The sequence below is a fragment of the Marmota flaviventris genome, chromosome 2 (assembly GCF_047511675.1).
Source record: "Marmota flaviventris isolate mMarFla1 chromosome 2, mMarFla1.hap1, whole genome shotgun sequence".
In the NCBI taxonomy this organism is placed as follows: domain Eukaryota; kingdom Metazoa; phylum Chordata; class Mammalia; order Rodentia; family Sciuridae; genus Marmota; species Marmota flaviventris.
Window position 1 is genome coordinate 143187305 of NC_092499.1, and position 16567 is coordinate 143203871.

A 16567-nucleotide genomic window follows, 5' to 3' on the forward strand; every position below is an offset into this window, starting at 1 on the left:
GGTTGATATCTGAGTTACTAATAACTTACAAAGTAATTTCAGTGAGTTTTTTCCTCCTGAACTTGGTCAAGATTACATGAAAATGTGTATAGTTGGTATATTTTCCTGATGAGTGTGGTTTACAAAGCCATCAGTGATTGTTTAAGTGTATGTATACTGTATCAGCAAGTTCTGTGTCATTTTATAGGATGCATTTTGCCAATAAGTGAAAAATGATCTTTTGTAATTGCTTTAATTTTGTGGTTGTTGTTATTTGTTTGTTTTTGCTTCCTGGTAATGTAAGCATTTGTCCCCGAGTCTATTGAGTATGAGTGTAGAAAATCCCAGTGATTGGGAGTCTGGTTTTGGTCTTTCAGCTAATCTTCACATCTCTGTTTCAGACACCATCATGACTCCAAGAGGAGGAGATCTGATGATTTTAGGCCTCAAAATTACCACCAGCAGGATTTCCGTCGAATGTCTGATCACCGCCCCCCTATGGGCTACCATGGCCAGGGACCCTCAGACCATTACCGCTCTTTCCACACAGACAAATTGGGGGAATATAAACAGCCCCTGCCCCCATTGCACCCTGCAGTCTCAGATCCTCGTTCACCCCCTTCTCAGAAATCTCCTCACGATTCCAAGTCACCCCTGGATCACAGGTCTCCTTTGGAGAGATCACTAGAACAGAAAAACAACCCAGATTATAACTGGAATGTTCGGAAAACATAAAGGACAGCTCAGAAAGGGGAGAGCAGGAGACATCATGTGGACATTTTTGGTCTGGTCCAACAGTGGCCAGGTATCTAGACCGGTGAGTGGAGTTTCTGGACATGCTGCTGCCGTCAACTCACCGGCTGAAGGAGCACTTGAAGGAGTGGGAGGCCTTTCGTCGGGCGGGCTTTGATTTGGGTCACCACTCCTGCACTTTGGCACCCCATCCCACTCCAGCCTGGTTGTTGCCTCCCACCTGATGGGTGCTAGGAGGAAGAGGTGACTTTTTGTGCACCAGCTTTATTGGGCTGTTTCCCCAGCAAAGGAATCTGGGATCTTAAGAGTCATGAATGTTTAACTGCCAGGTTCAGTGTTCCTGGACTTTGGTGCAGTGGTCAGGGGAAGGAATTGGTGCATGAAGGCTACCAGGACCTGCTGGACAGTGTGGGATTTGGTTCACTATGACATGATGGATGCTGCTGTTGGGGAGTGGGGTGAGTGGGTGGATCTCATATCATAGGACTTAAAGGGGAGCAGGTGTACTCCTCAAACGTGTCCTTGGGAGAGATTATACTTGGCTTCATTATGTGAAAACTACAGGGTGGGAGTAGGTAGAGGACAGCAAGAGAGGAAAATTACTTCTACCATGTCCTCCTTCCTACCAACACTAATTTTCCCCACACTGTCTTTGTACATTTCAAGGGTTTGGTCTCCTGGGTGGGCCTGCTTTTCCCTGTGCCAGGGAAAGTAATGTCCTTCTGACTGATTTTCAAGTACTGTGAGTTAGGCAACATGGATGTCAGCGTGGTTATTCCTTGATTGGGGATTGGGCTGAGTGGGTCTAGGGTGGAGGTAGGGAGGGGCATAGTGTGACCAGGACAGGAATCCCTGGTGGATTTCTGATTCTTGTGGTGAGAGGAAAACCACAGGTCCTGGACAGGAAGCAGAGGCAGGCCTGCTGACCAGTGGGCAAGCACAGAGGTGGGAACACTTGTGTAGGTGGTTGGCAGGTTTCTTGAAGGGGGCTTTAGTAGTGTCAGCAAATGGGGGAGCTTTCAGTATTGGAATAGGTCAACATCTGCAGCTACATTTTAGTTTCCTTTGCACAGCTTGACAAAGTAGATTACACAGATCTCCCAGAATTCATGGGGTGGTCAGATGAAAATAAGTAACCTGTGGTGAAGAAGTTTCCATTGCTTGTTAGAGATCAGTAGAATTGTACTTGGTTTCCTTTAGTATAAGATCTGTAAAGTATAAACCTAAGTTAATTTTTTTCCCAAATAGAAATTGTCTACAGCCAGGGTGCCTGAGTTGTAAGTGGTAAGAGTCGTACTGGAGTTGAATGGAGGCAGGATTGGGGGACAGGTTGGTTGTATCATAAGGCAAGCTCCTTTCACTGTACTGATGCTCAGGCCTTTTGTTTTATTAATTTCAGTATAGCTTGCCAGTATTGTATCCAAAGCTTTTCTAGATGGAGACAGAAAAACTTGAATATACGAGTATCCAGGTTCTAAGCTAATGGGTTGAACTCCCTGAACTAACTTGTGGGGACCTCTGTAAGATCATTTGTCACATACTTGCTGATATCCTAGGCAGCACCGTTATTGGCTTTACCGAAACATGCCCGCATTGCCTCCCCTGAGGGAAACAGATATAGCCATGGTGAGCCATTTCTCCTGCTGTACAGAGCATTATAGGGCTGGTGCTGAGTTTCCAGGTGAGAGTCAGGATTCCTACAGGTTGTGATGGGAAGGCTCACTACCTTCTTAGCCCCTCATTGTACTTGGGGTGGCTCACCCTGGCCTTGTACATGCACACCCTACAATAGAGCCTGGAGCATCTGGCCTCCATCCTCCCACGGGGAGGCCTGCCATGACTGCTCGGTGAAGGCAGGAAATCAAATCTCCACTTTGACCACACATTGAAAAGGAAACCACAGAAGGAGCTTCTTGCTGATAATATCAACACTATCCTGTGTTCTGCCCAAGCCAAAGAGGAAGATTGGGTTGATTTGCTGGACCTTGAGTGTTGGGATGTGGGGGTAAGAAGGGGATGAGCCCCCATGGGAAGCTGCAGGGTTGGAGGCACCATCCATACTTACCCAGGTTTTTCTCTCAAGTTGTTGATAGGAGTTGTGAGTTATTCCCAAAGATGTCTCATCATGAGGAAAAAAAGGAACTTCCTTTTGTTCACATTCAGGACTTTTAGTGCCATATGATGTAGCAAAAGGCAATATGGGCCAGATCAGTGTTATATTGATTCTAAAATTACAGTATCCCCCATTAAACATCTGTTTTAGGTGTTGAAGTTTATTTGAAAAGTGGGTTGGGAGAAAGGAGGCATTTCCTCACTGATTTTTAATCAGTACAAGTATATGTTTAAATCACAACAGAAGTTTGCACAGGTAAAAATTCTCTCACTTTTGGAAATGGGAGAAACTGCCCCAGGAATCTGAGGATGGTATTACATGGAGCCTGGCTTTGAATGAATAGCAGAAGGTGAGGAAGGAGGGAGTGTGCATCATCAAAATCTGAAGTAAACAGGGATGGACAGGATGTGCCATAGCCCTAGAAAAGGACAAGGCGAGCTCCCGTGCTGCTAACTGTATGTAGTCTCTCAGGGGGACTGGAGGGACACAGCCAGGCCCTCTGGGGAGCCTAACCTGATGGTCCTAGGCTTGCTCTCACATTAGGCATTCCCTAAGCCCTTCCAAGGGAACCCCACACTTTCCCCCAACATGCTGCAGACATTCTGGCCCTGAGTCTAAAAACTGCATCAGGCCTGAGGTGCAAAGGCAATTTATTTGGGAGTTCACTTGACAATACTGAAATCCTACAGACCAAAATCCACTTGTCAGCAGAAGCAGTGGCCCAGCCCAGCACCAGTAGTCTTCTGGCTCATCTAGGGGCAGCCAAGTTGGGCAAGGAGAGCCACGGTAGGGGTCCAGGCTGCTTTAGTCCATCTGTGCCCCACCCGCCTGGGGACAGGTGGTTTTTTTCTTTATTGTAAAATTGTGGACTTTTAAATCTGTTGACTAAACAGTAATTAATTTATATTTGTGAAAAATGCCACTGTCCTAGTGATTTCTGATGTAAATAATGTTGTTTATATAGTATGTATTAAATTTTCCTACATTGTAAAACTGCTGTACTTTTGATTCTTGTATATTAAAAGGCGTTAATAAGGATTTTTAGAACTGGGCTAACACGTTGCATTGCATTTTGATGTGAGTTGTGTGCTGGGTGCTTCCCTTGTTGGGTGCTGGGTCAGGTACAGATATTTTGGCAAGCTTGGAGTCTCAGTGGAGCCTTTTGTTATTGGTTCCAGGCCATGACACCACAGGTTTCTAAGATTTTCTATTCCTGAGTAGCTGTTGTTTTAACAGTTCCCTGGCCAAGCAACCCCAGGCCACGGCCCATAGCCCTGCATTCATGAGGATGACCTAGAGCTGCTGAAACTCCTTATTTTTCCCAGTGGTAGTCTTTCCAGGGAGGATCTTGGGGAGACCTGGCCAGGTGCACCTTCTATCCGAAAGGAAATAAAAATACTTTGCCAGCTGCAGCTTTGAGAGTTAATTTAACAGTTGGATTATATATTCTTGAAGGAGGAAAAAAGCATTTTATAATGGAAACACTGACATAAATGTCAACTCTGGCAATTTGGCACAGGGGAAGGCCCAGCCCTGGTGCAGCCCAGACAGAGGAAGGGTGGCCCAGCCTGCGGGTGGAGATCCCCATTGGAAGGAGAGTTGGAGAAATTTTGCCCATACCCAAAGGTTTTTACTAATACTTAGTTGACTTGGAAACCCAACTCAAGTCTTTTTGAAGCTCTTTATTTTTCGTACCAAATAAGCTCATGTGAGCAGCTGAGGGGTCAACTGCTGCAACTCCACCCTGCCAGCCCCAGGGGACTTGGGTACAGGGGCCTTGCTCAACCTGGGCTGGGCAGGAAGGGGAGATGGGTTTACAGTGCATGGAGTCTTTTGAGTGGAAGATAAAGCGCTGAGGGCTCTTCCTGCCTATAAATAAACTCTACCCATAATCCTGCTGGGATTCACAACTCAGTTGGAACAATTGGGGGAAACTTTAAGAACAAGTGCTGCAATAATCCGCTTATTATGATTTACAATAGCAACAAGACTGAAGCCTACTGCCAAAACGCCTGCCTTTTACTGGAAGCAGCAGGCATAGAGCCCCGCCTTCTCCCTCCTTCCTCCCTCTCTCCTCCCTGGCGGGCGTCTCATGTCTGGCATCATGGCGAGCCCTCCTCAATTAGCTCCAACAGAAAGGTCACTTATTGAAACCTAAGGCCCTGTAGTTTGCCAGGACAGTCTGGACTCCAGATTCCAACCTGTGGCTCTTAAAGCAACAGGACCAGCTCTGCACTGGAGATTGTGCCCTCAGGAAAGCCTCTGCACCAGCTCCTTCCATCACCTCTTCAGGTGGGAACCCCTGTTGAGGTCCATGACACCTCCCAGCTTGCCTTCTTCTGTTCTGTGAAGTGGGGCAGAGATGCAACTGGCCTTACTGCAGAGCCCCCAGTGCTGGTGGAGCCCGGTCCTCTGTTGCTGGGAAGACTTTCCCCCAGGGTCCATGTCTTTAGGGTTTTCTAGTTAGCTTTGTGGCCATGTGATATGTGGAGATGACAAGTGTGATCAGGCCACCTGATTTCGCTCTGACCAAACTGCTCTCTGGTTTTTTTGTGACATGGATGAGTCTAAAGCCTACAGGCTTCTTACCTCAAGATGTGCAGAATAATACCCTTTCTCAGGGCCAGCTGCCCCATAGAAGTTTTAAATATGCTATTTTCATCTTAACCGCTTTCATGCAATTAAGCAATTGTCTAAGCACAGTCACAGTGGAGGCCTTCAAGGCCCTGATGTCATAAAGGGGCCAGGACATTGTCCCTATCTGGTCCTTCCTTGGGTACAGTGAGGTAGATTGCCTTTGCATCTTCATTTGCAGATGAAGGAGGCATCTTCCTGGGTTGATATGGTTTTTACAGGAGTGTATGCACAGTGGAAAAGGAAAAGGTGGTAATGTTAGAGAGCCAGAGGGCAGTTTAAAAGGTCAGGGGAGGCCCAGGAGGGAACTCATTGACCTGGAAGGCAGGCTCAGCTCAACCTGAGGGAAAGGCCCCTTCAAAGCTGCAGCTTGTTCTGCAAGAGACTGAACCAACCCCAGCAGGAGGGTACAGCAGGAGCTGCTTCATCTGGAGGAGATCGTAGTCCAATAAGCTCTTCTGCTGGGCATCAGGAGGACGGGCCCCTGTCCTCTTGGAGCTGATAGTCTAGTGTGGTGAGGTGTGGGGGAGGCAAGTAAATGGCAAGAACATGAAATGTCACATAAGCACTAGAGAGAATTGCCAAAGTTAAGGGACAGGGTGCCTGGGGGCTGAGCTCTGGCAGAGGGGTTCAGAGGGCACTTGGACCCATTTAGGTGGGGGATGTGGGTCTGTGGGTGGAATACCTGGATTTTAACTCTGCCTCTGTTCCAACTGATCTTGGCACCTGTCATTATTTATCAGAGGGGGATGGATATTGGAGCATCTTGAGGTGCTGGAGCTCAGAGACCTCTTGCCATCCCTGGCTGGGGCATACACTGTATTTTTCTGAAACCCTTGAGTAGATGCAATTCTAGAACAGTCCTTCTGAGGGCAGCAGAGGTTCACAAACAGCCTGCCTATCAGCCAACACCTGAAGGCAGCCCCAGGGAAGGCCAGGCGGTAATTCTGTTCTTGGCTGCAGAGCCCAAGACACATAAAGTCACCTTATCCCTGAAGGAAGTGCCAGAGGGGACCAAGAAGAGAAAGAGTGTTGAGGCCTCAGGGAAAGAGAGCCTCACCACCTCTTGGGACAAAATCCTGAGAGGCAGTGCTGCCTGGCATAGCTCTGCCTCACTCTCTCAATCCTACCATTTTTCAGGTCTGTACAGGGTCCTGCTCCCCGTGCTCCAACCTGTCCCTACTCCTTCCTCCCTATGGCAGTCCAAGGGACCATATGGTGCTAGGGATAGAAACGAGGGACTTTATCACTGAGCTACATCCTCATCGGAGCCACAGAGCACTACTCTGCTGTTCCTGCTGGTTTCTTCTGACCAGCCTCCTCTGGTTCTGCTGTTTCCATGCCCATTCCTGTTGGTCTTTTCAGAGCCTCTGGCCCACTCTGGTGCCTTCACCTGATGAGGGCTTCCCCATGGACCAGCTCATACGCATCTCTGACTCCTGCTCCACAGGTGTGGGATGCCGGGAAGGTGTTGCAGGTGAATGCAGTACCAGTTCACTAGGCTTGCTCCTTGCCAACTTTGGGTATCCTGGTCCTTGGCTGGACAGTGGCCTTGTAGGCAGCTAGCTGCTGGGCATGGGGCTTTCTTTTGGGTGGTGTCCAGAGAGGAGAGCATGTTGAAATGGAGGGCACAGTGCTATCTTCTCTGGGGGTTCAGCAGGCTGGGGGCTGGGCCAGAGCTCAGGTCCCTACTCAGCCTCCTAGACTAAGAAGGGGGAGGTCTTGATATTTGAAGCTGTTAGTAGCTGGTTCTGGGGCTGAAAAGTAGCTTCCTAAGAGCTCCCACTGAGCTGGATGATAATCCTTTATCTGCTGGATTGTGGGAAGGACTAGGGGAATGTTAGGGAGGCAAGCTTGCTGTAGGCCTATAATAGAGGAAATTTGTGAACCCTTCTGGTGTTATCTCAGTATTCCAGCACCTGGGACAGCTGTGCTGGGCTGGGATAGCTCTGCTGGGCACATGGCTCATGGTCTTTGCTCCCTGCTCTCCCCAGAACCATATCTAGACTGACTCCACCATTATTTGGAGGTTCCTGAGGCTCCCTCTCTGCCCTCAAGCCAAGAGCAGGTGGTTGGGTGGGTGCAGGGTGGGCTGACTCTTCTCCCAGAATGTCACTGAACTCTTAAGCAGGCCGGTTGGCTTCTTTTAAACCTCGCCTGCTCACCTGCTCACTAGGGCAAGATCTTCTGCCTTCTAGGATTGTTGTGGACTCAAGGGCAAGATTCAAATGTAGGGCCTCATTTCTATTTCTCAAGGAGGTAGGTGTGGCTGCAGGAGGACAGCGAAGGTGGCAGCTCATGAAATGTGTGTGACCACAGTTTGCCCTGTGGCCAGGTGGACCTAGGCAGTGAGCGATGAGCAGGGAAGGCCATCCCAGAGGAAGGCACCTCCAGGTCCATGGGGCTGCTGAAGGACAGTAGTGGCTGTAATTCCCGAGAGCACGTGTGCCGCACACATGGTATTCAGTGTGCAGGTGACTTGTGAGGGGGGTGCCGTCACTGTGCCTTAATGGCTGAGACAGGAGGCTGAGAACAATGACAACTCCCCCTCTGACATGCAGCCAGTGGGGGACAGCACTGGGACCCTGGGTCAAGCTGGGCATTTCCCTCTGCCAGGGGTTTCTCTGCCACTGCGCATCCCTGGGCATTTAGGCCACCAAACACAAGGTCACTTCCCCAGGCCACTGCTTGGCCTCAGGCAGGGGACTGGGGATTGGTTTAATAGCCCAAGCTCTAGCACCATGTCCTTAAGGAGGAGTTTTTGGACTGCTCTTTCCCCTCTTTCTACTCCTCTTAAGAGGTTCCAGTCCTGTTCTTGGTGTGTCCCCCCTCACCCTGAGCAAGCACATCTCCATCAGTAAACTGTCACAAGCCACTTTCCCTAGTAACAGTTGACCCTGGCCTTGCTGCATGAACAGATAGAGTGAGCTCAAGATGGATTTCCTGACAGTTTCTGAACACATCTTTGTTCTTCCGCTGGCGGATCTGTTTGGTTTGGTCCATTTTGCTGTGGCAAGGGCCTGGCAAGGGCTCCAATCCTTGCAGGGGAGAGAGCAGGGAGCTGGTTTGAGTTTGAATGTAGAAGAGTCCATGTGCCATCCCAGGGTCACCCTGGGCAAGGACAGGATGATGCTGGGCCATATGCCCACCTTGGCCTGAGGGCTTGGGCTGCCTGCAATCTCGTTTCTGATTCCAGAAACAATTCTGCCACCACTAGGACCAGGGCATGCACACAGCTGCCTGCAGAGATCTGGTAAGTCCATCCTGCCGGGACTTTTAAGAGTGTTGCTCTCTGCTCCCCTGCCTTCAGGGTCCTGGAACTAACATCATGTCTGAAGCAGGAAACAATCAAATGGCCAAGATATTGAGGAAACAGGTGGAGAGGCCTTGACTCTGTAGATTCAGGAGACTGCTGGAACCTCTGTGAAGCTAGAGGTCCATAAACTTCTGATTATAAGATGGGGGGAGTTTTCTCACGGGCTTCTTCCCACTGTTTTAAAAGAGTTCAACAACTAATCAGATCAAAGAGATGTAGCTCCTGGACCGAACCTAAGAGATGAGCACTGGAAAAGATGGATAAAGCATGGCGCCCGCCCTGTGTGTCTGGTGGGAGACACGGGCAGGTGAGGCTCAAGGAGGGACTCCCCCTCAAGATGCCCTCTCTCCATTCTCATCAGTCATTCTGGGGATAAGCTGGGCCAGGGGACAGGTGAGGGCTGGAAAGTTTATTTGGTGAACACTGCCTTGCTTAGAAAGAAATTTACATCATTTAAATTTAAAACTTCAAACTGAAGCACCCATGCTTTTTTCTCTCTCCCTTTCTCTTTCCCTCCCTCCCTTCCTTCCTTCCCTCCTTTCACCTCTCCCTCTCCAGCACTCTACTACTGAGATACATCCCCAGTACTTCTTATTTTTTGAGACAGGGTTTTGCTAAATTGTTGAGGCTAGCCTCAAATCTGTGATCTTCCTGCCTCCGCCTCCCTAGGATTACAGGCATGTGCCACTGTGCCCAGCTACCTATGCTTTCTAACCTGCCCCAAACCTGTACCTCCTGAGATCTTCCTAGCTGGAGTAAGGGGCACCACCTTTACCCTGGTACTCAGAGCCCACACTTGGGGATGGTATGATGGTCTATTCTCTAGCCTCTAGCTCCCTGGCTCTGCCAGCTCCACCTTCACACTAACCCCCAAGCCCATCATTTTGCATCTTCTCCCACACCGCATCTGCCTGGGACTTCTACGATAGCCTGTGACTCGCGCCCCTCCTGACAGTGCCTCCTTTATGTAGCATCTGGAACTCCTTTGAGACCCAGGGCAGACACACCGTTGCCCTGTGCAGAGGTCTCAGTGGCTTCCTCTGGCAACTGGGATAAACATCAAGTCCTCCCCTGGCTCCTGTCACTCTGTGGCCTCAATGGGGACCGACCTCTGTCTACTCATTGCCAAGGAGTCACATGGGTTTCTGCTGCCCCTTAAACTCTCCCTCTGAGCTGAGTGCACCAGGTCTGTTGTACTCATTCCTCCCTGAGTAGAACATTCTCTCTAGCTGTTTGTATAGCTTGCCCTGGAAATTCTCACAGGTGAGTGACTCCGAGGTACCTTTGGCCCCACCAACGAGGAACTTCTCATCCCCTCTCAGAACTAACTTGCTTCCCTTTCTTCTGGGTGCTTTTCATCCGGGATGTGAGATCTGGTTAACTATTGTTTATTGACTTTCTCCCCAGTGAGAATGCAAGGTGGCCTGTTTTGGGTCCCTACTGTGTTCCCACAGCACAATGCTGGGCACATACAAGAAGTTGTTAAATGGATAAATGAGTACATGCCATTGCCAAGAGACGGGTCCTCCATTTTCACTGTACCAGGGTCCACGTGCAAGGGAATTTACGAGCATTAGCTCACTGGGTTTCCATAAGGATCTTGGGAGGCAGGTACTCGTAATTCCATTTTACAAATAAGAAATGCAAGGCTCAAAAAGATCCAAGAGAGACCACACAGCCAGTGACAGACAGAGCCAGTTTTGATGCCAAGTCAGCCTGCGCCGAGGGCCACCCCCCCTGCTCTGCGCCAGTCGCAGGCATGACTGGTGCCCGGCTCTGATGGGCCTCTGCCCAAGTGTTCTGGGAATTATTTCACCCCATAGTTTGCTCCCTCATTATAAATGACTGTCATTCATTTGTTTTAAGGGCCCTTTCTGTCTTTTATCCTTACAAATTCTGGTTTGCCAAACAAGAACTCCCAAGAGTTCTTTTATTTATTTATTTAGTTTTGCCACACTGGGGTTGAAGGCCAGGGCCTTACGCAGGCTAGGTAAATGCCCTACCATTGAGCTGCAGCCCCAGCATCCATCCAGGAGTTCTTGCCACATCAGTAAGTCTGGATGGAGTGGGAGAGGTGTCCCACCTCATGGTGCTAATGCACTTACCTCCAAGCTCACTGGCCTCCATTGATCTGGTGGTGAGGAGTCTGCTCAACCCATCCTGCAGAGGAAGAGGAAGACCTTCTCGGGAGTCATTTAGCTCAAGACACTGTGTTCCATATTCACAATGAAAATTTTCATGTTCATAAGGACAACTGGTAGTAGCACAGTACTTGGGAAAGAATTTCTGCCCGTTAAATTTAGGGTCCTGAAAACATTCCAAACCAAGAATATTTTCTGGCAAGTGCCGTACAGCCTTTTCTTCTGATGCTGAACAAGAAACTTTTATCTTTTTTTCCCCTTCTGTGTGCCCTGGCTTCCCCGTGATCTGTGCCCATCAGTGCCATGGCTCTGCAACCTCCCTGCTGCTCCGGGTGTTACCTCTTGCTTACCATTGAGTGTGGGAGACCCGTCCTACTGCCAGAGTGGGTGCTGGCTAAAATGTGCAGGTACGCTTTGACTTCCAGTCTGGTTTCTTCCTTACAAACCCAATTGCCATGTTTTCTCTGGGAGCCTAAGGAAGAACAGGGCTCTAGAATTTTCTCTCCTACTTCTGGACTTCTTCTTCTGCCTGGATATGTGCAAATGATCACTCTTTGTATTCCTCTTCATACTAGCTTTCCAGTTCAATCCCCAGCCCAGGCTTCCAGGGCTTGGGTGGCCCTGCTCCCACTCTGCCCCACTCCATCCGATCTCTCTTGCTTTGGAGTACACCACTACCCACAGTGAACACTCATGGTAGGCACTTTGCAGGTACAAACTCACTGATCTCCAGGTACCCTGTATTTGACAGAGGAGGGAACTGGGGCTTAGAGAGATTAAATGATTTGCCCAAGGTCGCACAACTGGGAAGGTGGAGACGGCAGGATGTATAGCTTGGCTTAATTACACTGCTCTTCTGCTTCATGGCATTTAGGGCTAAGAGCAGGAACTTTGGGCAAAACTAATCTTATAGTTAAACATCTTGCATATACCTTTACCAAGGGACCCTGGGCAAGTCAATTCATCTCACAGGAACTGTTTCTTCTATGAAGTGGATCTACATTCATTCCAGAGTCACTGGGTAAATTTTAGGGATGAGATGTGATCACAGCAAGCAGTAAACCTGACCCCAGAGATGTAATGGTGGTCCCCTCTGCAGGGCTACCACTCTGCTCCTGTGCTATGTGATCAGGGGACTGGAAGGAGGGTGGCAGCCATAGTCTCCAGTCTCCTAGATGATGTTGCCGGCTGAGAAGGAGTCATCCTGGAACTGAGGCCAGCCTCCAACCTTATCCTAGGAGGCACTTTATGTCCCTCCGCCATTTGGCTGTCTGTCTGCAGGATTATGTTCCAGCGTCCACTGAGCAAGGGAATCTGGACCGGCTAGGTGCCCCAAATGACTTGTGATAAGGAAAAAAAAAAAGTAATTTTAAGAGAGGCAGATGACTCTGGTTGTTATGTTTCTGTATCTTCCACACGTCATCATGACACTCGAACATACACATTCCTATTCCACACATTAACTGTTAAGGGGACAACTGCCACCAAGTCAACCCTCCACTCCCCAAAAGGAACCAAAGTCTGTTCAGAAACAAACTCCAATTAAAAGAAAATAACAAAACAAAAAAAACCTCAAACTTTACTTGCATTTAGCCATTAATAAATAATTTACAGTATGTACATGCGGTGACACTCCACACAGGTCGCAGACACATGGACGCAGTGAGGGGTCCCCACTTCCAAGCAGAATGTGATCAAACACAACCAAAATAAAGTGCTTCAACTTTTTACTTCCAACATAGGGATCATCTAAAAACCCAGCAGGGAGAGGAAGGGGCTGGGTGAGCCCCTCCTACCAGCCCATGTGGTTTTGGCAGAGGGAGGAGGACCTCTCGGAGGAAGGGGGGAGACGCAGGTTTCGCAGCCTCCTGGCCAGTGTATGAGAGGTCCCTGGGGAGCAGCAGAGGGGCTACTGCAGATGCTGATGGGAGGGGAGCAGGGCTGCAGGGCCACTGGCAGGACTGCCCACTGGGGCCAGCTGCACCTTTGGGAGTGAAGGCCAGCCCTTTGCTGGTCCCTGGGAGCCTCTGGAATAGCAGCAGAGGTGGGAATTGTTCTGGGTTTTTGTGGATGGGTACCCTGGGTTGAAACAAAGAGGGACTCAGGGTTCCCAGTGGCAGGTTTCTTCTGTGGCCACAGGGCTTGGGAAGGAGACCCTGCCCAGGAAGTTCAGGGCTGTGAGGCCTCTAAGACTCTGTTACTCCCCTCAGAATCCAGACATGGGTGGGCAGGGTGGAAAGTAGGGCTTCTGACCAGCAGCCAGGAGGCTGGTGAGGAGAAAGCAGAGGACGGGGCAGGCCAGCTGGCCCGATCCACTGCGTCTCCTGCCCATGCCCTGGGCTGGAACTCCCCTGCCGAAGAGCTCTTGCATCTGCTGCAGGGGAAGGAACCAAAGTCAAGAGATCTCTCCTCTGTGTAGACGTTTAGAACCAAGCACTTCAATTTCCTAAGCACAGTAGCGAAAGGACCAAGGGCAGAGCCAGAAAAGGGCACTGGAGCCTGTGACTGGCGTTGCTCAGACCACGTGCCGACATGCATTGATGGTTCAATTGCACAGCTGTCTGGGCAGGCGCCTGGGAACCTGAGCCTGAACCCAAGCCCATGGAAGCCCAGTGCACACAGTGGTCTCCCTCCAGCTCCCAGGGAGGCTACAGATGGAAAGGCACCAGGAGGGCACAGCTTTTTGGCCACAAGGTGACGTCAATTTGCTAAAGATGTTGAACAGCACCCTCTGGGGGCATCCTGACCTTAAGGAGGCCCTGTCTGGGGAAGGAGCCTTGTGCAACTTGGCTGGGGTATCCCCGCAGGCTTAGTGTGTGCGAGTGTGCTCATATAAGAGTGTGTGTGTGCGCGTGCGGTGGGCGCAGGTGGCTCCACGAATCAGCGAGCAGCAGTCAGCTGGGCCTGTTTCAGTGCATTGCAAGGGGAAGAAGGAGCTGACTCTGACTGTTCCCAGTGTCTCTCTGGAGGGGTGGGGTGGGGCTTCAGCCTAAGGGGCTGGGTTTTGCACATTCACACTGCAGGGGTGGGGAGGAGGGGAGCTGCTCTCCCTCTCACACAGCTCTACTGTCACAAACATCACAGCACCTATCACCACAATCTTGTCACGTGCACTAGAGAGAGGGGCCGGGGCCCCACACCCCCAAGCCCTTGCCAGAGACAGCTCTGAGGAAACCGTCCCATGGGTCACCCTGCCAGCGGCTGCCTCTGCTCCTGAGAGTTGCCAGCCCACTGGCCCACAGACAGTGTGCCTGCCAGTCTGCACCCTGTTGGTGTCCCCAGCCCTCGCACTGAGGAGTAGGAGCCCCAAGGCTGGGGGTGGAGTCTGTGCATCCCTCCACATCCTCATGACGGCTGCCTTCCTACCACAACACAGGCAGCAGGGCGAGGAGGGCCAGGGTGCTGAGGAGCGGCCAGGGGGCCAGGGGCTGCCCCGCAGCGGCCACCCCGCCTGGCAGCTCCCGAGTCCTTTCATACAGGTGCAGTTTGTCCTTGTTGGAGTGGAGCATCTTGACGTCCTCCAGGGCGTAGTAGGCGGCCAGCGTGAAGTTCACGTCGCCTGTGGTGAGGAGGTCGAAGACGCAGGCCTGGTAGTACAGGTCCTCCACGGGCAGCTTCTCCTTGCACTTGGCCACGGCCGTCTCATAGGGGAACGTTTCAGGGGCCGCGGGGGCGGGGCTGGCGGCCACTGGCCTGCGGGCGTCGGGGCCCTCGGCGCTGGCCCGGAAGGCCTGGAAGTCGATCTGCTGGTTGAGCGGGCAGCCCCGCAGGCAGAGGTAGAGGCCCTGGCTGTCCCGGTCCTCCACGGCGTTGACCACCTCCTCGGGCATGCGGACCGCAAAGGTCAGGTAGCGGCCCACCTGGCGCACCACGATGGTGGTGCCGATGTACTTGGCCTGGATCTCCACGTGCTGGCCCGACACCTTCTCCGTGATCTTCAAGCTGTTGGCCCCGTGCCTGTCCCCGCCGTTCTTGGAGCCGTCGGCGAAGGCTGCCGGGAGCTCATCCATCTCGGCCTGGTACACCTTCTGGTCCACACACTCTTGGAAGTTCTTGAAGATGATGGTGAGCTGCGGGGAAGCAGGCAGAGGAGAGCGATCAGGCGAGGCGGGAGAAGGCTTGGCTTAAGGTGCTCTGGCCTGAGAGGAGGGTCCTGAGTGCCCCAGGGTTTCACTGACCCTCCCTTTCCCAGGATGGCCACAGCTCAGCTCCACCGGCACTGTGATACTTTTCTTTAAAACAACGGACCTTTTTTCACTTAAAAAAAAAAGTTTCTCAGTAGGTCACTGCCTTAGACAGAAAATCAGCTCACTGACCATATAGAGATGTGAACTAATAAACATAAAAGCTCATTTGAGAGAAAACTCACTCAAAACAAGAAGTCATGAGTCCACAGTGGCAGGCTGACAAGTGGCCCCCAAAGCTATAGGCCCCTATTCCCTGTAACCTGCCAGTGTTACATTTTACGGCAAGAGAAACTTGGCAGGAGTGATTCAGTTAAGGACACAGAGAAGGAGAATGATCTCTGTGTCATTCTGGATGATCTGGGTGAGTCCTAAATGCAATCACAAAGTATTCACACAAAAGTGAGCAGAGGTGATGGGGAAGGAGGACAGGAAGGACGTGTTAGCTTGGAAGAAGAGACTGGAATGATGTAGGGATAAGCCAAGCAATGCCAGAAGCCACCAAGTAGACTACAAGGATTGCTACATGAATGAAACTGGAAGAGAAAGAAACACCTTCTTCCACAGCTGCTCTCGAGGCCCAGCTGTTATGCCACAGGGAGCTCTGGCTGCCTCTAAAGGCACTGCCCTTCTGGACCAAGGGAGCTGGAACTTAGAATCCCAGTCTGGAGCCAGAGAGGCAGGGCTGTGCTGAGCAAGGTGGTACTCAGGCCTTTCAGGGCTCCCAGGCCCTGACCTCTTACTCTCAATGCCAAGATGCAGTAAATGGATTTCCCCTTGGAGCCTCCAGAGGGACCAGCCCTGCTGACAGCTTGATTCAGCCTCGTAAGGCTCATTTTGGACTTCTGCCCTCCAGCACTATAAGGATAAATTTCTGTTGGTTGAAGTCACTTAATGTATGGTAATTTGTTATATGGCCCACAAACAAACATCATCTTGCATGGAACCTGTGGCACTTGCAGCACAATTCCTGAAAGACTGCGAGTGGCTAAGCTGAACAGCAGATGGATGGAGGAAACCGATGCTCAGAGAAAGAACGAATAGGCAAAATCCACAGAAGCAAGTAGAGGAGGACAAAGGCCATTGTCCCAAGTCTGCTGTAAGGGGTCACATCAAGCTGGGCCTTGGAGAAGGGGAGCAGAAACAAGAGGCAAAGATGGAAGATACTGATCAACAAAATGAGACCAAGGCTTCAGGCTGCAGGCACAGCCAGCCAGAGCGGGGAGACCCATTTCCAGTGGAGCCTATAGCTGGGGTGAGCTGCTGGAGCAGAGGTGGATGGTCCAGTGACCCTGTTAGTAACCTGAGAACCACCTGTACAGGTGCACTCACTGGGTCTGGTGTGTGAGTCTCCTGGGGCACTGCAAGGGCAATGACATTACCCTCCATTACAGATGAGGAAACAGGCTCAGAGAGGTACAGTGACTTGCCAGAAGCCACACCGTCA

General features: G+C 50.9%; 2 protein-coding genes across 3 annotated transcripts in view; one reads left to right on the forward strand and one right to left on the reverse strand.

The window, feature by feature from the left end:
* Chd2 (chromodomain helicase DNA binding protein 2) overlaps positions 1-16567 on the forward strand; it is a 183212-nt gene that overhangs the window by 121739 nt on the left and 44906 nt on the right. Inside the window, exon 39 of one of the 2 annotated variants that reach the window (XM_027956129.3) lies at positions 381-3901. The exons of the other annotated variant lie outside the window; for it this stretch is intronic. Coding sequence (XP_027811930.2) covers positions 381-714 — 334 coding nt within the window. The 3' untranslated portion in view covers positions 715-3901. Of the gene's footprint in view, positions 1-380; positions 3902-16567 lie in introns of those variants that run through there. 2 annotated transcript variants of the gene reach the window in all.
* The window catches only part of Rgma (repulsive guidance molecule BMP co-receptor a), a 39409-nt gene continuing 35340 nt past the window's right edge, over positions 12499-16567 (reverse strand). Inside the window, exon 4 of the mRNA XM_027956135.2 lies at positions 12499-15006. Coding sequence (XP_027811936.2) covers positions 14299-15006 — 708 coding nt within the window. The 3' untranslated portion in view covers positions 12499-14298. The remainder of the gene's footprint in view (positions 15007-16567) is intronic.